Source organism: Fukomys damarensis, unplaced genomic scaffold (assembly GCF_012274545.1).
Source record: "Fukomys damarensis isolate Sample0158 unplaced genomic scaffold, DMR_v1.0_HiC HiC_scaffold_19, whole genome shotgun sequence".
In the NCBI taxonomy this organism is placed as follows: domain Eukaryota; kingdom Metazoa; phylum Chordata; class Mammalia; order Rodentia; family Bathyergidae; genus Fukomys; species Fukomys damarensis.
In genome coordinates, this window is record NW_022900931.1 from 35874101 (window position 1) to 35896336 (window position 22236).

The window sequence follows — 22236 nt, forward strand, 5'->3', positions numbered from 1 at the left end:
CTCAACACTGTATGCTTTTCATTCTTTGGTTAGACCACTGTCTACTTAGACTGGTAAACCCCCTTTAAACATTATTTTTCTTTTGTGATGGGCAGAAGTTCTGGGAGTCGCTGCAGCAGGGTTTTGGAGTCATTTCCATTAAGTGCAGTCAGCATTGGGAAGGGACCTTGGTCTGTACAGTCACCACCACTGTCCTCTGTCCTTGCCGCAACGGGCAGTCATCTAGTTAGAAAAGGCTCTTAGCCAGTGTACCTGAGCGGAAGCCACCTGTCTGCATCACCGCACCTTCCCAGAAGCATTGGAAACAATGGGGAGGAAAAGAAATGAAAATCATCTCTTTGGCAGCTGGGCCAGGAGCACTGGGCAAAAAGCTGGGTCTTCTTGCGGCAGCTGCTGGCCCTTCCCCACCTAGTCTGCCACCCTAGGTTGACGCTGAGGGTAATATTTGGAGGAGAAAATGGGCTGCTGGGGGCCAGCGGAATGACCCTGAATGCCCCTAGGAGGTATTGTGGACATGATTGTTCACAGAGATCCTGTGAAGAAATCCACTCATCTCTCAGCACCGGGAAGCCAAGTGCTGGAAAGGAAATGCTTCTGTCTCCTTACCCCCATGGCTGTGTCTGGGAGAAATTGTGAATGGAGCACAGACCTCAACTACCATGGCTTGAATGAACCAGGCTTTCATTTCTCCTCTTTAAGGGAAGTCTAGAGGTTGGCAGCCCCAGACCCGTGTGATGGTCCCAGCGCATTAGCAGTGTCACTACATCCTTAACAATGCGTTTTACTGTTTAGCAAATTATAGTAAAAATATAAAAACAGGCTATTCACCACCTTAACTATTTCTGAATGTGTAGTTCAGTGGTGTGTGCTTTAGCTACATTCACCTTGCCATGTAACCATCACCGTGGGCCATTCCAGAATTAGTTCCTCTTGTGGATGAAACTCCCTTCCATTAAATCCTCAGTCCCGATTCCCTCCTCTCCCATTTCACTTTGCTCCTCAATTCATTTGGCCCCACACCCGTCATATAAGGAAAAGGATACTGCGTTTATCGTTTTCTCACTGCTTGTTCAGTACACTGTCCTCAGGGTTTCACCCATATTCACATGTGACAGAATTTCCTTCCTTTGAAGGCAGAATAATATTCATGGTTTGCACGTGTCACCATTTGTCATCAGTTCGTCCCTCCTTGGACACCTTGCCCTTGTGGATAATGCTGCAGAAACATGGGTGTCTTAACATACATTTTCTTCCTCTGTGTGACTTCCTGGTTAGAGCTGTATCCGTCCTGTCCACATTTGCAGAAGGAAGGAGAAGAAAGGGGAAGAGCTTTTCTGTAAGTCTTACGAGTCACTTTCTAGGAACCAGAAGTGAGGGGTGCAGCTCAGTGTAGAGGGCTTGCCCAGCACGCACCAGGCCTTGTGTCCCTCCCCAGCTCAGCGAATGTCAGTGATAGTGATCTAGTTACTGCTTACTGCATGCTACATGTGCTGCCCATGCTGTGCATTTCCTTTAGTCTTCAGGTAGCACTGTGAGGTGGTTGCCAGTGACTGAAGGAGACACTGAGATTGCAGGAGCTTGGAGAGCTGTGCAGCTTCAACTTCGAGCCACAGAGGCCAGTGTCCATGCTCCTGATCACTGTGCTCCTGATCGCTGCGCTCCATCTCTGCTCCTGTTTCTGTGGGAGGCTGGGAATTGTAGTTCTACTCCATCCATGGCATCATGGTGCTGAGGTCAGGAGGAGACAGACCCCGGGTAAGTGGCCAACAGAGCCTACTCTGGGAGCTGCCTGCTGTACACTGAGTGGCCGGGGCTCTGGGCTCATGCTGGGCAGAGGTGGAAGACAGTTGTAGCAGCCACCTGAGTGATCTGATGTTCCAAACACAGGGACCTGAAGTGGTCAGCGACCAGTGATTTTCTGATTTGGGAATACAAGATTTGAATCCTGGGTTGTAGTGTTGGTTGGATCGGCGTCAGTGCTTTTGTGGCTACAACTCCAAACATGCTTTCTTCTAGCTTGCTCATTTGTGTGCTGTGCTCCAGGGCAGTAGCATGCCAGATCATGTGGTCTGCGTTCCCTGTGTGGCCCTAACCATCTCCTTAGAGGAACACTTCCGTCTCTGGTGCTGAAGAAGTAATGCTGACGATCGGTATACTCAGCACTGTTCTTTCAGTAGAATCCTCTTTATTGTATTTTTTTATTTATTTATTTATTTATTTATTTATTTAGTTATTTATTTATTGTGGTCCTGAGAACTGAGCCCAGAGGACTGAGCTGCATCCCCTCCTTCTTTTGAGGCAAGGACTTGCTCAAGTATCAAGGCCGGCCTCCCAAGTGCAGTTCTGTGCACTCAGCCTCCCGAGGAGCCTGGTTCGCAGGTCTCAACCCTGGCCAAATGGTTGGCGGTTTCCAGGGTTCTGCCCTGCAGGAGAGTTTTTTAGTGTCCAGCATTTTTGGCTGTCACAAGACAGAAGAGACACTAGTCAAATCTGGCAGAGAGAGGCTATGGAGGCTGCTAGAACATCCTGTGATGCTAGAAGTGATGCTCAAACTCCGGTAGTGTGAGGTTGATGGTGTCTGCCCACCCACCTCAGCTGCCAGAGAGATCATTTTCAGGTCTCATCCAGGAGCAGCAGGCACTGATGGTGATTCTGTGTGGAGGAGCAGGTGCATTTCGGTGAAGCGTTTAAGGATCCACATTTTATTTATCACTTTCAGGTATTTTACAGTCTCGGTTTTATACCACTTTAGGTGTTTATGGTGGTAGTCTTAAATTTCACTTTAAATATAATTTTACTGCAATAAGTAGAGATTTTACTTATGGGTTCTTAATGTGTAAGTCAACATCGAGAGCGCAGTTATGCAGAGTTGAGGTGAATCTCAGAGCGGGAAGAAGAGTGTACTATAGTAGTGACAAGTTAAGATTTAAGAGCTTGTGACCCCCTTCCCAACCCCACCCCGTCACCTCTGGTTCTCAACCACACCGGCCTTACTCACTGCATCTCCACTTTCTTCACATTTAATTGAAGAACTAAATGAAATAGTCATATAGAAAGCTTTTAAAATTTTGAGAGGCTCTATGTGTTCATGTTATTTGTTGAGTTCTTTCCTCATGGGGATTTCCCCCCTTCAATTATTCCTGAGTTATTTTTAAGTAGATAATCTGAATTCGTTGACTAAAAATGATACAGGGTCTAGAACTGGCAGCGCACACCTGTAATGTCAGCACACTGGGAGACTGAGGCAGGAGCATTGAAAGTTTGAGGCCAATCCTGAGCAACTTAGCAAGACCCTGTCTCAAAAGAAAAAGGAAAAAGAGCTGGTGATATAGCATAGGGCAAAAACGATAGTGCTACAAAAAAAAAAAAAAAAAGGTAGCATGGGTATTATGTCCCCTTTGGAATTTATATACATGCTATGCTAAGTGAAGTTCATTTGGTTAATATGCCATGGTAACACACACTAGTTCAGAAAGACCGTTTCTGACTTTGGCCAGGCAGAATGATGTAAGGATACCCTGTGAGTCGCAGCTGTGACTGGGAGGTCTGACCATTGGCTGGTCCAGGTGGCACAGCCCCTTCCAGTTCCAGCATCGCGCCTTGGATAACACCATGTGCTTTCACAGGGTGTTGTCTTTACTTGTGATCGCCAGTGAGTCAGTCCAGTATCTGAGACCATGCAGAGCAGGTGTGGCTGTCCTGAGAAGACGGAAATGACTCGGGAGACCAGAGCACAAATCAGCAAGTTCTGTATTTGAACATTTGTGGAATGACTTGGACAAAGAAGGACGAATGTGGAGGTTTGACATCTGTCAGATTTCTTGGTCCCTCTCGTGTGGGGCAAGTGGCTTGGAGGTGAGACAGTGCATTTCCTTGTTCTAATCCTGTGTTGTTTCATCCCTAAAACTGGGCCAGGACTGGATACTAATTACCAGTTGGGTTCTGCATTGCAGCTGAGTCATGCGTAATATCCAGAACAGTGTCTGGAAGAGTGAAACCACAGCCTAGAATAGAGCCATTACCAAGAGTTTGGGGTCACACCATTGTTTTCTGTTCGTGTTACACTTACTTTGCAGGGTCCGGAATGTGGGATGCAAGGATCAAAGGTGATGATTTTAGTCAAAGATGTGACCTCTGGTCTCTCATTCCTTAAGAGGGCAGTGTGCTCCCTGCGGAGGACAGAGGTGTCTGTGTTCTGGCTTTGGTAACCCTCTGTGGGCCTCCCTTGCTCTTCCTCACTCTGAGAATTCTGTGTAGCCTCTGGGTCCTGGCATTCAGCCTGCAGAGGTGGTCTGCAGGCCCTGCAGAAACACATCAGCTCTTTTTTTTCTGCTCATTGAGTTTATTGGTCCATTTTAAGTATACAGTACAGTTACATTCATCATTGGGATCTTGTACCTTTACATGACAGGTCTTGGTTCTCATTTTTTCTCCTTGTCCCTGCCCTTCCTTCACGCCCCCTTCTCTATTTACAAATACTTAATTTCCATTTTTTCATTTTCTCATGTTTTTTTCTTTTCCCTTATTACCTTTCCCCTACCCTTCCCCCACTTCCTGTACACCTTTAGCCCTTTTCTTCCTATTTCACATTGTCAGTAGCCTCTTTAATAAATGGTGTTGGAAAAACTGGATTTCACCCTGACAAAGATTATAACTAGACCCTTATCTTTTGCCATACATTAAACTAAAATCCAAGTGGATTAAAGATCTAAATATTAAAAAAAGAGTCACTAAATTTGCGGGAAGATAAGTTAGGCAGAACTCTTGAAGACATTGACATAGGAAAAGACTTTATGAACAAATCCTCAGTAGCATGGGAACTAGCAGAAATAATCAACAACTGGGATCTCATCTTATTAAGAAGCCTCTGCACTGCAAAAGAAACCATTAACAGAACTAAGAGACAACCTACAATGTGGGAAAAAATTACCAGCTGCTCCTCAGACAAAGGACTATTATCTAGAATATATAAAGAACTCAAAACAGCCAGCCCCCCCAAATATAAAGACCAGATTAAAAAATGGACATCTGAAATGAACAGACATTTCTCAGACAAAAAAGTAAAAGCATCAAGTAAATATATGAAAAAATGTTCCACATCACTGGTCATTTGAGAATTGCAGATGAAAACAACACTGAGATTCCACCTCAACACAAAGAATGGCTGCTATCAAGAAATCAACCAATAGAAAATGTTGGCGGGTTATGGGGAGAAAGGAACCCTTCTCCACTGTTGGTGGGAGTGCAGATTGGTGCAAACACTGTGGAAATCAACATGGAGATACCTCAAAGATCTGGGACTAGAGGTTCCATTTGACCCAGCCATCCTTCTGCTGGGTATCTTTCCAAAAGAATTAAAAGAATCATACCACAGTGATATAAGCACACCTATGTTTATAACAGCACAGTTTGTAATAGCTAAAACATGGAAATAGCCTATTTGCCCATCAGTTGGATATTGGATAAAGAAGATGTGATTTTTCTATAAAATGGAATACCACTCAGCCATAAAGAATGAGAAATTAGAGTCATTCATAGGAAAATGATACATATTGAGGATATACTCCTAAGTGAAATAAATAGGTCACACATATATAAATACCGAGTAGTTTCTCTGGTGTGAAAGACTATAATGGTACAGCTCTTAAAGGTATCTGAATATGCAAATCAACTTAAAGATAAAACCCTTAATTTATTCTGTGGAGAGCGTTCTCTAAGAAATGTGAATCAACAGAAATTGTTTCCTATAATCAACAGAAAAAAGTGCTGACTGACATCCTAACTTTATAGATAATGAGATCTTTGGGGAAGTTTTCATCTTTCAGAGTTTCCAGGAGCTATACAAAAGTTCTGAGACTTTTTTATTTTTAACTTCAGTGACCATTTTATCTTTGTGACTTTCATCTACTCTGTAAGCAGTGAAGAGTAAGAAAGCACTCGAGGGTGTTCAGCAGCTGTACCTAACATCTCTCTTTATATCAGTGATTAAAACATACAGTTTGATTCCCAGTGCATGTTTAATTGAGGTCAAATTCCTAACAAAAGAAGGAAATCTTTTCAGGTGCATGTATTTGCATAATATCAGGAGCATTTTCATCCTGGATGCCAGTTTGAGTATCAGATAGGCAAAGGGTAATAGAAATTAGTAGGATTGTCTTTGTCATTAACTACTCATTATTCTTTGTCCCCAAAGCAAAAGGTATGTATCAAAATACCCTTCTGCCTTTCACTTTTTCTTCTTTCCAGTTGCCCTGTGAAATGCATGTGTTTTCTGCAACTTCGGTTGTATTAGCATTTCTTGTGGGGACTGCCTTCGGGGCAGGACCACTTACTAAATTGTTCCCAGTGCCTTAGGAAAAAGAAAACCATGGAAACCAGATGTAGGATATGATTATTTGCCTCTGACCTGGCAGAGCGTTGGGTTGAACAAAAGAAGCTTAATAGAAATGCTCAAATTGACCCTTCTCATCACTTGGGCTGCTTTGAGCTCAATCAGTCTCTCATTATTATCGGAGTTATTCGCGCAAAGGCAGCCGCGATAGTCTTTTTCATAATCACTCCTTGAGCCAAATGTAATTTGCAATTTGTGGCATTGTATTATGAAACAATAATGCATTAACATGAACAGAGCAAGAATTAGGAGTGTGGCGCTGAAGAAAAGACTCAGTGTCGGAGTTAGTGAGAGGCACTCTCCAGATCGGTTAAGTGGACAGGGCCGATTTCATCGCCAGATTAAGCATTTAGAAAAATCAGAATTATGTGTTGTTTTTGCTGAGTTTAAGTATGTATGAATGTGTATGTGTGTATTGTAATAAAGCCAGTGTAGTCAGAGGAGAAACAAAATATAATCCACATGCTGCTGGCATTTGGATCTTAGGGTTGCAGGGTTGGTGTGGCTTGATTACCTGTGTGGATGAGATTTGAAGAATGACAGAAACGTGGTATGGAGCATACATTTCTAATTGACCTCTTTTTACAAAGAGGGAGTTTATTTGCCCCAGAAACTCAGTGCTGAAGTCTGAGTCGGCTGCTCCTAAAAAGCTTCAGCGTCATAATTAAGAAGCACTTTCACTCATCTGTTCTCACTTTACTGAAATGGTTTTAAGTATAGGTTACAAGAACCATTGCCGCCATTTACCCCCAGTATCTGTGTTCAGGAGGATCACCGTGTTTGCCCCGCACACCTTCCAGTCTTTATGTCTGAGTCCCACAGTTTTTGTGTCTCTCCTGTTTGTCTGGCATTTGTCTTGCAGATCTTTGGCATTTACATTGATTCTTAAAAAATAGAAATTGATGATTCTCTACTGGGTTCCTTTCCTTCCCTTCCATTTTCCCTTCCCAATTATCATTTTCATATTTCTTTGTTCCACATCCTTCTTGGATTTCCGGGTCTGTCTGAGAGGCCTGTCAGCAACAAGACAGCAGAGGCTGTGCACGTACGGGATACTGAACGGGGTCCTCAGAGGGACATGCCTCCAAGCCTGGTGTAGCTCTGTGAAGTAGAAGCTGTTTTTTCTATTTTTTAAAAAAAAGTTACTTCTTTTTTTTCTGCATGCCAAGCAACACAAATTTAGTTTATTAAATCTAATCAGACTGGCGCTGATGAAAACTGTATATAATCAAATGATGATTCTCAAGTTTGCGGATTTCCTTTTAAAGAGAACCCCTGCTAAACTCCATGGACTCAAAACCGCACCCCATCTCACAAAAGCACCATCGAACTGTCATGTAGCTTTTCTCTCAGACTCCCTTCTCATCGCTGCTGATTACTGAGATGTTTCTTGCCTAAATAGGAGCTTTCTGCTTTTCATAATCAGCCTCCTTTCCCCTGATTCATCCAGTGTTGCCTCAATCTACTGCTGAGCAAATCAGGGCCCTTTCATGGCAACGAGTTCTTAAAATGTCACCGAAATACAGAAGATCCTGAACAGGGAGGACATATTAGAAGTGACATTTCTTTGCTTCTTATTTGTAAAATGGAGACTGAGGAACAAAAAATATGAAGAGAAATCAAGAGTCTGTGACTACAAAAGATAAGCGCTTCTGGGGTGTTTCTTACTGTCTTTCCCTCCACGTGGATGTGGACGTGGATGTGGGCAGTTGGACGCTCCTGCTCTTGCCTGACAGATGGCTTTACCCTTTGTAGGCTCAGTGTGGTTGCATTTAGAAGCCTCGACAGTGTCCTGTAATGGATATGTGAGCGGTTCTGTTCAAGCCTCTGTAATGGCCCAGAGCAGTTCTTGACTTCATGTTCCATTTCTTGGTCTTCTCAGACAAGTTCCATTCAGTAACCGTGTTCCTTAGACCTGAATGCTGGAAGCCATGCAAGATTGATCACATTTATGTAAACACAGATTTTATTCATCAGCTCTCTGAGCGGAAAGCGATGCTGTGACTGCATTTGGTTCAGAAGACTTTTGTGATTGTGGGAGGGCAGGAGTCTGGTCTGGAGTCTGGCTTTGGCCACTCACCTGCTGTGTGACCTGACAAATCACGTGGATCCCCTGTGCTCTTCCTAACAGGAGGATGCCAGTGCCCACCTCCCATGGCGCCGTTAGAATCCATGAGCTAAAGTACGTAATAAGAATTCAGTAATTCTAGTTAAATGTAATTAAATAATCAAAAGAGCATTCATCAGGTGCTCAATTATATGCCTCACTGAGGAGTCTGTGAACTTTGCACATCCTGGAATTTCATTTCCTCTTAGTAGTGCACCAGATCAGAGATGCCATGACCTGGCCCCGAGTTGGCTGAACTCTGGTTGTAGCTCAAGGTGTGACTTTGGGCAGGTCCCATGCAGATCCCCATGTTTCCCTGCCCTGGGTTTTCCCATCTGATGATGAATGACTTTGGACTAGGAGACTAATCCTTTGATTTTTCAGAACACGGGAACTACGTAGTTCCATGCATGTGCCTGAGCACGCAAGAGGACAATTTGTGAAGATAGGTGGCATTTTCTTTAGATAACATCGCAGAGAGTTAGGGCTTTAAGCCAAAACAAGTTCATAATCATGTTAGAGACCAGAGTGATATCTTGAGGGCAGTTGGTACACCAAGGATGTGGGAAGGGATCGCGCCACCATCAGTTGGGAAAAGCTTTTCTAGACAGACTTGGCTCAGGCTGTTTGGAGCAAGTACGACTTGAAGGGCTGCACGGGAACAGCTCTGACTCTAGTGAACAGAGTATTTCTCTCTGACTCCAGTGAGCACAGTATTTCTCTCTGACTCCAGTGAACAGAGTATTTCTGTCTGACTCCAGTGAACAGAGTATTTCTCTCTGACTCCAGTGAGCACAGTATTTCTCTCTGACTCCAGTGAACAGAGTATTTCTGTCTGACTCCAGTGAGCCCAGTATTTCTCTCTGACTCCAGTGAGCCCAGTTTTTCTCTCTGACTCTGGTGAACAGAGTATTTCTCTCTGACTCCAGGGAGCCCAGTATTTCTCTCTGACTCCAGGGAGCCCAGTATTTCTCTCTGACTCCAGTGAGCACAGTATTCTTAGTCATCCCGGAGCAGGACTGGGCCCCGGGGTGGCCCGTACAGTTTGCCCTGCTGGATCTCAAGATGGCCTCCCGAGCAGCTGGTATATCTGAGGCTCTTTGGGGCAGACCGTAGCAGCATCATCGCAGCAGGTGATCAGAGCCAGGTGTTGTGGAGCTGCACAAATGTGTGTGTCCCCCCAGAAACTCCTCACCATGGCTGCCCAGGAGAGGAAATGAATCCCTGGGACTGAGGGTGTGGCTCAGGGCAGAGCACTGGCCTCCCATGCATGAGGCCCTGGCTCCAGAAAAAGGGGGAAAAACAAAATAGCAGCTTTCTGGGAGAGAAAGTGATAGAAGAAATCAGGTAGAGGTGCAGATACGGAGAAATGAGGAGTAGCACACAGGGCGGAGACTGAATTGCATGACTGTCTCTAGAGGCCAGGAGTGTGACTGGTTTCTAGTAGGTGACAAGAGATTCATTTCTGATCCATTTGAAGTTCCCTTTCCAGCCAAGCTGTGTCTCTTAACTTAATGTTTCTATGGGTACATAGATGTGGAACACAGCCCTCTGTAGACAGGAAGACCTGGGTAATTAGCGGTGAGAAATACTGCACTTCACTGACATTTCAGTGTGGTTTTTTTTTAAGAAAATCTTACTTAAAAAGTTAGTCCTCAAATCCTACAGCGTAATTGGTTCTGGATCTTCTCCCTGTTTAATTTTAAACATGGCAGCAGATTTTTAAGACTTTTTTAAAAAAGGGTATCATATTTTTTAATACGGCGTTAAGAAAAGTCCTTTCATTATAAAAGCAATTATATTTTTATTTTATTTATAGCAGTATAAATGTGTTATCAGTCAGCACAATTTTTCTAAACACCTAATTTTAGTAGCAGTACAAATATTACAATTTAAATGGTAAAATATTTCAGAAGTATTTGTACTGCAGTTACGTTACTTTACTAAAACCTAAGTAATGGTGTATTGTTTTATAACTTTTTTGCCTCGTGTTAGTATGTATTTGTAGGACAAGATTCCATTCATTGTGAGGAATTTGTAGATGTACAGAATACATTTCAATTCTTTCCCCTTCCCTTCACCCCTTATATTTTTCAGCATCAAATTCACTTATTTATCTTTAAGACCTTATGCAGTTTATTATAATATGTACAGACTAAAAATCAGACTAGTAGGCAAAATACATGATGGGTGTTCTAAGTCAAGGTCCACATTTGGATCCATTTCCCACACTGAATTACAATAATTCTTTCTCTTTTTTCTATTATCTGTCTTTTATTTCATACTTTACATAATTTAAAGTTTTTCATATAATAGAAATCATGTGATATTTAAGCTTGTGTGTCTGAGTTACTTCACTGAACATTATATTCTCAAGGTGCATCGCTTTTCCTACAAATGACTCAAGTTCATCCTTCTTTATGGCAGAGTAGTGCTCCAGTGTGTACAAATACTGCATTTTCTTTATCCGTTCATCTGTGATGAACATAAAGGCTGTTTCTAAGATTTAGCTGTTATGAATTGTTCTGCTATAAACATGGGTGTGCATGTATCATTGTGGTATGATGTTTTGGACTCTTTAAGGAAGATAGCTAGAGGGGAGTAGCTGGGTCAAATGGAATTTCTATTTTTAATTTTTTGAGGACTCTCCACACTGATTTCCATAAGGGTTATATCAGTTTACACTGCCACCAACAGTGAAGGATTCCCACTGCCTTGCCAGCGTTTATTATTGGTTGATGTCTTGATGCTGGCCATTCTTTCTGGAGCGAGAGGAATCTCAGTGTCGTTTTAATTTCCATTTCTTGAATGGCCGGCGATGTTGAATATTTTTTCATGTATTTATTGGCCATTTTTACTTGGTCGTCTAAGAAATACCTGTTCATTTCAGATGCCCACTTTTGGGTGGAGTCTTGAAAACTGGCCCTAATTCTTTTGAGTTCTTTATATATTCTAAATATTAGTCCTTTGTCTGAGGAGTAGCTGGCAAAACTTTTTCTCCCATTCTACAGGTTGTCTCTTCACTTTGTTGGTGGTTTCCTTTGCTGTACAAAAGTTTTGTGATTTGATGTGATCTCATTTGTGATTCTTGGTATTATTTCTTGTGCAACTAGGGTTTTATTCAGAAAATCTTTGCCTAAACCTTTGTCTTCAAGAGTTTCACCTATTTTTTCTTCCAGCAGATGAGTGTTTCTATTTTCATGTTTAGATCTTTGCTCCATATTTATTTTAGTTTAGTGCATGGTGAGAGATAAGAGTCTAGATCAACCTTTGGCATGTAGAAAGCCAGTTTTCCCAGCGCCATGTTTTAAAAGAGGCTATCTTTCCTTCAGAGAAGGGATTAGTCCCTTTGTTAAGAAATAACATATCTGAGTGTGCCTAGGTTGTTTTTGTTTCTTCTGCTCTGTTCCAGTGAGCCGCAGTTGACTTTTTTGCTTGCTTTGTTTTTGCGAAGACTGTGCTGTTTTTGTTACTGTAGTTTGTAGTGTGAATTAAAGTTGGGGGTTCTAATGCCCCTGCCTTGCCCTTGCTGCCCTGAATTGCTTTTGCTATTCTAGGTCTCTTCTGGTTCCATATGAATTTTGGGATGACTTTCTCCAGTTCTGTAAGGAATGTTATTGTTGTTTTGAGTGGTTTTGCATTAATATTATATAACAGTTTTGAAAATATGGCCATAAAATGATGGTTTAATGGAAGTAAAACTCAGCAGCAATCTCTCACTCTCTCTCTGCCTCCCTCCCTTCCTTCTTCCCCTCCCCTTTCTCTTTCTCTTTCCTGTTTTTCTTCCCCCTCCCTCCCACTTGCTCGCTCTCTCTTTCTTGTTGTTTTGAAACAGATTCTTGATATATAGCACAGGTTGGCTTTGAACTCACCGTGCAGCCTGGCTGGCCTTGAATTCTGTAAATCCTCCTGCCTCAGCCTCTGGAGTGCTGAGTTTACAGGTGTATGCCACAGTACCTGATCAGTAATTAATTGGGGAGGGGATTGAAATAGAGTCTCACTATGTAATTCAAGCTGGCCTAGAACCCATAGTGATCCTCCTGCCTCAGCCTCCTGAGTGCTGGGATTACAGGCGTGTGCAACCTCACCCAGCCTCAGTAATTAATTTTTAAGGTCAGTTCTTTCTATAGAAACACACTAGAATTTGTCAGCCTCCTCTGTCGTGGCTCTATTTTCACTCTCCGCATCCATCAAGAGTGCAGGTTGCTGCCACTTCTGTCTGCTGCACTGCAGGGCATTTTCTGTTTAAGAGATGTCGCAGTCAGCTCTCTCTGGAAAAGCAGGACTGTGGCTGCATCCCTGGAGGGTTTCCAGGGAGTCAGAGCGGCTTTTCCCACGGGGAGCTGCCCATGTGGCAATTTCCTGTCCCCTTTCCCCCAAGCTCTTCCTGTTACCGTTCCTCCCCTATTTAAATAAGGACCTGTGTCCTTCTGTCCCAGGCTGTGGCTGGCAAAGTCCCTGAGGCGCTGGGCTGTGGCTCCTTCACCTCAGCTCACTCCCAGGGGTGGTGGAATTTGCTCTCTCAGGGCCCCTTCCCAGAGGTCATCACCAGCCCTGACAAACTCCAGTTCTCAGCTGAGAAAGTGTATGCCTTCAAGACCTTCCCTTAGCCCAGGACTTCTCCAGCTGTGCTGCTCCTTAGTGGGTGACCCATCTGACATTCGTGCCCCAATGGCTTTTCAAAGATATTCATGTAAAAGTAATTGATGTTTCCAAGTTGTTAAGCATCTTGCTAGTGATTATCTTCCTAGGTTGGAAAGGGGTTTTATCTGTGAACTAACTTTGACAGTCCATGCATACAGCCTAAAATTTTCAGTGGTCTCCCGTTACCTTCACAGGAAGAATTAAGCAACTATACACTGAGAGCCCACTAAACCAGGTGCAGTAGCACATGCCTGTAATTCCAGCTACTTGGGAGGCTGAAGCAGGAGGGTGCAAGTGGGAGATTAACCTGTCTCCAAATGAAAATTTAGTAGAAGGCCTGGGGACATAGCTCAGTACTCCCTGGGTTTAGTGACCCGTCCTGGGGTGGGGAAAGTCAAGCAGACTAAAATATATTAGCAGTTAGAGTAAATGTACCTATAGATACTTCTATTTTTCTTTTTCTGCTCTAGAATGGCTGGTTTATTTTTTTTACTTACAGTCTGTTTCATTTCATCAAGAAAATTAGAGCTGACTGATCCATTTCTGCCCCAATTATAGAGTAATACACTGTAATTTTATAGAATGCCTTAAAGAAATCACCTAATTTATCGACTACAGCAAGTATTAAGGGAGATGTCCAAATGTTAGCCTATAAACATCTAATTTATGCTTTCTGTACTTTTTCATACATTAACCTCAAATGTATTCTATGTAAAAGGAAAATGTTCTTGAATCCTTTGAGAACAAAATTACAAAGAGTACAGTAATATTCTGGTGGTTAGAAGACAGTGTAAGACGGTCACCAGCCACAGTGAGAAAAAAAAGCATTCTTAAATATGAATCAGGATTCGACTCTGTTTTCTTCATTGTAATCATGTGTGGGAAAGTTAAAGAGCTGGTAGTTGACAGAGTAGGTATATGTACTGTATATATATGTGACTTGTGAACAAACCGAAACATTCTTCATCCAGCAGGACGAAGACCATTTTTTAAAGAAAGATTTTGATATAGCCGATTAAAAACTCAGTTAGATTTGGGCTGGAAATATGTAAGCTGTTTTAAAACACGCCAGACTTGGGCTGTGGCTGTGGCTGGGTGGTGTGGATCTTTCCTGGCCTGTCTGAGGCCCCAGCTTTGACCCCAACTCCCCCACAGCTCAAATAATAATAAAAATGAAACATGCAAAAATCACCCATTCTACACTTGCCCCAGGATTAAGAACTCACAGAGCAGACTCACGTTATCTTCCTGGAAGAGCAAAACTCATTTTTCGGCATAGGTGGAGATCATGATGCTACCTGTGATGTTGGGTAGTGTTTCTCAGACATGACGCAGGCTCAAATTTATGTAGAGTGTAAACCCCCACAAGGTCTTTTGAAAAAAGAAATGGACAATGTATTATTATTTGAAGGATATTTATGAACTGAAAAGTTAAATGATTAAAATGATAAGTAAATATATTAAAATATATTAACATTCGAACTCGAACTGCACGAGAAGTTGGAACTTAATACACTTCCTACTTTAGACGCCTCAGTGTTGCCGAATCATCACGGTGAAAAATCCAATCTCATGCCTGTGTGTCACACGTGCACTGATGACACTCACGTTGTCCTTTCCGGCCCTGGCTGGCCCTGAATCTTTGCACTGCCAGTTTCTTGCACCTGCTCCATCAGACTCTCTTCTCTGGCCTGCAGTCCCTGGGTCCCCACCTCTCTCCTCGCATAGCTGGCGCGGCCACTTCCTTGTTCCCTCCAGCTCCCCGCCGGCTCCTCCTGTGAGTGCTGTTGTCAGTGGTGTTGGGAAACCACCTGCTTTCCTGGGCTGCTCTGCCTCCTCTCCTAGTGCAGATTCCTCCAGTTTCATTTTACATTCAGTGCATTCTTCACACTACCGCCATTTGCTGAACTGTCACCCAGTGCCACTTCCCTATTTCATTCTTTACGACTTTTGCCTTATCTCGGTAAAATCCCAGGTCCCTGCAGTCTTCAGGGTCCTTCCTGCCTGACCCTCCCGCCACTGTCTCTTTAGTTCTTTCCCTCTTGGGGTCTCTATTTCTCCCAGCCTTTGCCACATTGTCACTGCACGCCCTGGTGCCTGGGGGCCTCGGTGTTAGCTGTGCCCTTTGTGTTGCTGACCCCTGGCACTGCCACTTCCTTACGTCCCCTAGATCTGTGGCATCTTTCCCAGGGGGCCAGCTTTGGCCGTTCTGTCTAAAAGCCACCACAGCCTCGTCAGCTTTCTTCTCTCACTTGCCTCCTGATTTCTTACCTAAATGTTGGCCAGACTGAGCCCTAGAAGGGCTGCAGAAACTGTGTGTTTTGTGCACTGCTTAGAGCCCGAGTGCCTTAAATAAATAAGTCCTTGCCATGTAGTAGATGCCCAATCAATTTTTGTGGAGTAAATGAACACTATGTTGGCTTATGCTGGGATGTATTTTTTTGTTTGTCCTTTATTTTATTCATTTATTTTATAAAGCCCATCATTATGTTTGATACACTGATGAAAATAAAAGTTATACTTTTAATTCTTTGTATACACTTAGTTTTAAAAACGCAGTACATAGTTTATCCCTTATGAGCAGTGGCAGGTTCTAGGTTTGTTGCTGGTGATTTTTTCTTTTCTTTAGCAATTGCAGTGAGCTTCAGTTTTCCAAATAAGAGCAAATGTGACAGATAGATTTACTCTGTGGTTATATTATAGCCAGCCTGGATTGCTTTCTAGTAGTATAATACACAATTTAAAAAAGAGTAATCATGGTAGTATTTTTCCTCTTTTGCCTTAGCATTTTAAGAACGCTTTTGTCCCTTATTTATACACCTCTGCAAACCTAGCGTTACTTAATTCCCATCAGAGAGGGTCTCACAGATACTTCTTCTTCTTTTTTTTTTTTTTTTTCAGTTTTTTGAGACAGGGTCTCACTATGTAGTTGAGACTGACTTGGAATTCACTACGTAGCCCATGCTGGTCTCGAACTCACAGCGATCTTCCTGCCTCAGCCTGCCGAGTGCTGAGATTACAGGCGTGTGCCACCACGCTTGGCTTACAGACACTTCTTGTGTACCCAAGTATATATTTAAGACCAGATTTATATTGATTAAAAAAATGCCTATGCTGCTGATCAAGCTATCAATTGAAATATAGTTGTGGTTTCTCTTTTAGGAGGGCTTGGAGAATGTAATCCCCTTCCTTCTTCTGTTTGTTTGAAAATAAATTGTCTCCGGCGGTCATATTCCGGGTTCCTTCTCAGCAAGACATAGTATAGTGTATTCCAGTGATGGCCAATGACCCCAAACCCACTTATTTATCACACAGTGCCAACCCTGCAGTTAAACCGGAGAGCTTGGCCGCTGGGGCCACCTGGTTCGCCTGCTGGCAGAGAGGGCCCTGTTGCCTGCTGAAGCTCACCATTCTTTAGGTTCGCCACCACAGGTACCAGCATTACCTCTGGTGTCTGGCGTCTTTCAGCTCAAACTTTCCACTACTTCAACAGTAAATTTCAAAAGCAGAATCTGCCTCATGCTCATAACTTTGCTTGATAGTCAGACCAAAAATCTGGAAAAAAAAAAAAAATCCAAAAGTCAGTGATACCAGAAGAAAGGCCAAGAGGAGAAAACTGAGAACTATGCGAGAGTTAAAGAAATAAATTGTGCAATTTGTTAAAAAATGGATTTATAAGTGTAATTGTTGGGCCTCGGAACCAATGATTGGTTTTCCATTATTTCTTATGAGGGAAATGTAGTTAGTTCTCGAACTTCTTGGTGTTTGAACATGGATTTGGAACAAATTGAGTTTGACTGCCAAGTATCACTGCATTTATTGGAGGACGTTCTTTTGTGTAACTGTCCATGAATATTTCTCTTTGGAAACGTCTGGCAAAGGGAAAGTCATGGATGAAGAGGCATTGCAGGCCATGGGTCTCAGAGGGTAATAGCAGGAAGAAGAGCCAGTGCCGAGTTTGAGGGTTCTGGGCTCTCTGGATGCCAGAGCAGGTAAAGTTGGTATTTTCTGGGCGGCCCCAGCTGTGGCAGCTCACAGACCATTCTGGGGCCCTGTGTTGCCTGCCTCTGCTTTTGGTCAGGTACCGATTTCCAAGTCCAAGGTGCCCCCCTCAGCACTGGCGTCCATCAGGCTTTGGAGGCTTAAGGAGTGGCCCACCGTGCCTGTTTAATCGGCTCCTAGAGTTTCCGCGGTGTGAGTTATCCCCGGTGTTCCTGATCCCACCAGATGTAGCCTGGCTGGTCAGTGTGTGAACCGTGACGAATGTGTCCAGTCCCCCTGGCTGTGAAGGTAAAGAGATGAGGTTATGGTTCTCTCGTCCTTAGAGGTGCTCACTCCTTTGCAGCACTTGCCTGGCCTCGGAAGTGTTCAGCACTTACTCTGGTGCCTTTGGTTTGTGTCCTAAGGTTGAATTACAAGTCTCATTGTTCCTTCTTGTTTTTGTTTTGCCAAAAGGAAAACAGAAATTGAGGCCATTTTCTATAAGGATTCTCTCTGGGATGTTTTAGCTAAATGTGAAAGAAATACTCTGAGTGAAAATTGTGAATACTGACTGCAGGAGACAGCTGGCCTGTATTTTGAAGTCGCTAGGATTTCACCGAGTACATGTCTTTGTCACAAATGGAAGAAAACTCATCTCGTATATATTGACAAGTTAGAATTTTTTGTTATCAACAGGTTTGGCAAACATCGAAAAGATGACAAGATTGAGAAAACGGGTAAAATAAAAATGCAGGAATCCTTTACATCAGAAGAAGAGAGAATACGAATGAAGCAGGAGCAGGAGAGGTAGACCTCAGTTATTTGATTAAACTTCATTAGAAAGATGTTCTTTTTTTCCCTTCTGCTTTTTAAAATGTAAATATTTTTCATTCAGTTATATTTTCTGTGTTAGTACAAATGCTTGTTGTCAGATGAATGTAATGTAAAGAAAGATTACAAAGACATATGAGTATCAGTATGGATTTCAGTGGTTTTAGTTAAGATCTTTCAAGAGGAGATAGCATTTTACCTGAACGCACACATAAATGCTAAAATTTGACATTGCAAAATATTTAAAGTCCTGCCTCATTCATCTCTGAAAATAATATAATCATTTTAAAGGCGTTCTCATCTGGAAGTTAACCCATTTGAATTTCAATACCTCCTTTTGAGTATCTTGATTCATAAGAATTCAAGGCTGTTATTTTTTCACCGTGCTGTTTGCCTTTGCAGTGTGACATTTATTTCTTGATTTTTCACATTCGTGACATTTTCTGCTTCAGTTGTGTTCTGTGTTTTCCAGAAAGATTCTTAACTATTGCTGAATCCTTCCTTCCTTGCCTGAGAAGTTAAAGGCAGAGGAAACCACGAAACGGAAAGAGTTCTTGAAGGAGTCATTTCTATGAGTGACTAGAACTTTTGTCGCGATCTTGGGGGTCTGGAAAGCCATCTCCAGCACACACTTCCATTCCTGGCGTTTAGGGCTACTCCCCCTGCGGCGTCACAGGTTGCTTTCTGGGCAGGCATTGCAGCCTGTTGCCCAACTCACTGAGTCCCAGGGGCTACCTGAGGTTCTGGTGACTCTTAGGGACACATTACAGCCTCTGTGTGGTCAGGACCAGCATCACACAACCACTCTGTGGCCAGAATGCTTTTAGTAGTATGCCTGACAATGGAAAAACTAAAAAAAAAATTTTTTTTTTTTCTTTTTGAACCGGGGATTGAACTTGGGTCCTTGCGCTTGTGAGGCAGGCTGCAGAACCACTGAGCTAAATCCCTGGCCCACTACAATAGTTTAAAAGTCGTGAGTGCTGGATATTTTTTTGTTCTTTGTTTTGTTCTGCAGTGGAATGGTGACCCTGATCCCTGCAGCTTTCCAAGGTGTACAGTGCACACATGGGGAAATTTATGAATCAAGCAGGGTTCTGGTTATTCCTCAGTTCTCATACTTAGTATGTACTGGGTTGTTTTGCGGTACTGTGGATGTCACGTGTGACTCTCAGTGCACCCGGCCTTCGTTGTGTGTTTGTTTTTTTACTTTTTAATCACTGCTCTCGGCCTGGTAGAACCCTGTCTAATCCTCACTAATTCCAGCTTGCTCAAACTTTTCTGCTCTCTCTCTGTACGTCAGGGCACGGCATCCCTCAGTACGTGTAATATAACATTCAATTACTCAGAACGCCGAACCCCTTTTCTAAAACAATTTCTTGTCCCTACAAGGCGGACATGATAGGTAAATGTATGAACTCAGATTCTTCCACAGGCAAATATGTCATTTAGAGAGCAACGGAGCGATGGAAAGAAACATTTTACCGCTTCCATCTCCTGAAATCTGCCGGAGGGGATGGCTTCATTAACCCTGTACCGTTTTTCATCTCCTAAACATTTTTCCTTCGCAATTTAAGGTGACTTCTGCGTTTCAGCATGGAGTTCTATCAACAGTTTCCCAAATCCTTTTCTAATGCATCCTCGGATATTTCCAGGGAGCAGTGATTTTTGCATAATGGTTTCACTTGTCTCATTCATTTGCGTAAGGCACACTTAGCTTTGCTTTCAGTCTGGGTCCGTCCCGGTCCCTGTAGGGAGGCCCTTGGTCTCTCGAATTGCCTGTGTACAGGAGGCCCAGGAACAAGGACCGGCTATTAAATCAGGAGGGCTCATAATTCAAGAAAACTATCCTGCTTCTTACTTCAGCCACAGTTTTCACAAGTGTATTTTATTTAAATGGGTGGATTTCGTGGTAGAGGAAAGGAACGTGGGAGCCGCCCTGCAGTGCTCTGAGTGCAGTGAGGCCTGTGGCTGTGGCCAGTCACCTGTGACTTCCTTCTGTGTCCGTTCTGCCCCATCCTCTCACACCAGCAGTGCGCCTTTTGAGAATGAGAACTCTCCCTTTTTTGGGCAAAAATTGATAGGAGGGAGAGGTTTAAAATAAAAGCTGCTTGTATTTTCAGCATAGCCTTTCTCTTTCTGCTGACCGACAGTGAAGTATTTGCATTGTAGCTACTTATTATTTTGGCTCTGCATAAAAATAGAAAACCTTTTATTTTGCTCTTTGTAATTTTGGTTTCTTATATAAGAGAAGCTATTTGATAGTTAAGCTTGTGAATCTGATTTATTTCCCTCAACATTAGGGTGCTAAGGGGCTCCCAGTTGCCTACACATGACTCGAATTATCTTTCTTCACGGCAGAGTAGTACTCCACAGTGTGAATTATAAATAGAGAGCCAAATGAAAACACATAGGAAGTAGCGAGATAGATCTTTCCCAAAGGGAAGAGAATCAGGAGATGGAGGGGGAGAGGGAAGAGGCAAAGGTGATGAAAGCAGTGACTAAGATGTGTTGTGTGGTGGTGCACACCTGTAATCCCAGCCCTGGGAGGATCTCCATGAGTATGAGGCCGGCCTGGGGTACATAGTGAGTTCCAAGCCATCCTCAACTATGTAGTGAGATCTTGTCTCAAAAAACAAAGAATGAAAGAAAGATATAAATATTGAAAAATTGAAAGGCCCACGAGCATAAGTTGAAATGTTTTCCTTGAAGTGCTAAGGGTAAATATAAACTCGACTCTTCTGGGCGTGGGTCTGGGATTCAGTCTGACTTTGTTCCCGGCCCCTGCAGGTCCTGGGAGCTTGTGCTGTACCAGGAGGACTGGAGGACGAAGAGGCCGTGGGGCAGACCTGTCCTTTGGCTCAGCTAAAGCTGCCTGCCACAGGCTCCAGCGTGTGTGTGTGTGTGTGTGTGTGTGTGTGTGTGTGTGTGTCACTGGGGACAGAACCCAGGGCCTTTGCAATGAGCTGCGTCCCCAGCCCTTTAAAGAAAAAAAAATTATTTTTGAGACTAAGCCACCAAATTCCCCAGGTGGGCTCCAATTTGTGGTCCTCCTACCTCAGCCTCCCAGAGTGCTGGGATACAAGCGTGCACCCCCACACGGCTCCAGGCTCTTCTAGAGAAGTGGGGCTCTGAGTCAGGGCCAGGGATGAGGCCAGCTGGTCCTGAGTTGTGCTCCTGTGACCTCCCAGTCTGAGCCGGGCCGAGGAGGTGCCTGCCTCAGCCTCCTGAGCTGCTGCTGGCTGCGGGGCTGGGCTCTTCCCGTCTGACCGGCTCCAAGACACACAGGCTGAGCCGTGTGTAGCCACAGCTCTGCACAGCGTCAGTTCTGCTGTCTGTGTCCCTCATGGTGGTGAGGGTGCCGTGTGAGGGAGAAGCCCCCGGCCAAGCCGACTTCCCTGTGTCTCGAAATGCTGGCCAAGTTGATGTGCACTGTACATCACCGAGTCGGGGCTGGACACCATAGAGTGTCCTGCCACCTGTCCGCCACTTGGCGCTTTTTGTGGGTGTTCGCACCCCTCAGAATTCAGTCACTGGGAATCCTGCAATGCTGGGTGAGGACGCAGCTCCCTGGGCCACACACTCAGGAGAAGCCGCGGTGGTTGCGCTGTGGAGCAATGAGCGCCTTTAAAACCACACTTGTGACCTACACCTGCTTATGGCTTCTCTCTTCTGTGCTCATCTTATTACTATTCATCTTCCCTTCCCTAGTTTCTATTTTCCACATTACCCCTCCCCATTCTTTTTTTTTGAGACACGGTCTTGCTGTGTAGTTCAGGCTGGTGATCCTCCTGCCTCAGCCTCCTGAGTACTTCTACCCTGTTTAAAGCAAACATTTTAAAGCTCTTAAGTTATTCTAAAACTAAAGGAAAATCTGGGTGAAATTTATAAAATTTAAATGTACTACACTTGATCTTAGCCAAAAGACCCAGGAGCAGTAATAAAATTAAAATAGGAGAACAAACATTTAATGGTGTTCATATCAGTGTAACTGGCCTGTTCCATCCTAATTTTCCCTGTGTTATTGATTTATGTTGCATTCGTATGCATTCTTCATCCTGTTAAATGTTTTCTGGAACAGGGCTGAGTTTGTATGAACAGGTAGAGAGATGGGAAGAAAGGACAGAAGGAAAGTCTGAAAGATGAAATGGTAGCCGTATTACATGTTAAATTCCACATGAGTTCGAGGCCAGCCTGGGCTACACATTGAGTTCAAGGCTAGCCTGAACCACACAGAGAGACCCTGTCTCAAAAAAGAAGAAGAAGAAGAAAAAAAAAAAAAAAA

General features: G+C 43.5%; 1 protein-coding gene across 1 annotated transcript in view; it reads left to right on the forward strand.

Moving 5' to 3' along the window:
- Pard3 (par-3 family cell polarity regulator) overlaps positions 1 to 22236 on the forward strand; it is a 558608-nt gene that overhangs the window by 380139 nt on the left and 156233 nt on the right. Inside the window, 1 exon segment of the mRNA XM_033765663.1 lies at positions 17820 to 17930. Within this exon segment, the coding sequence (XP_033621554.1) occupies positions 17820 to 17930 (111 nt within the window).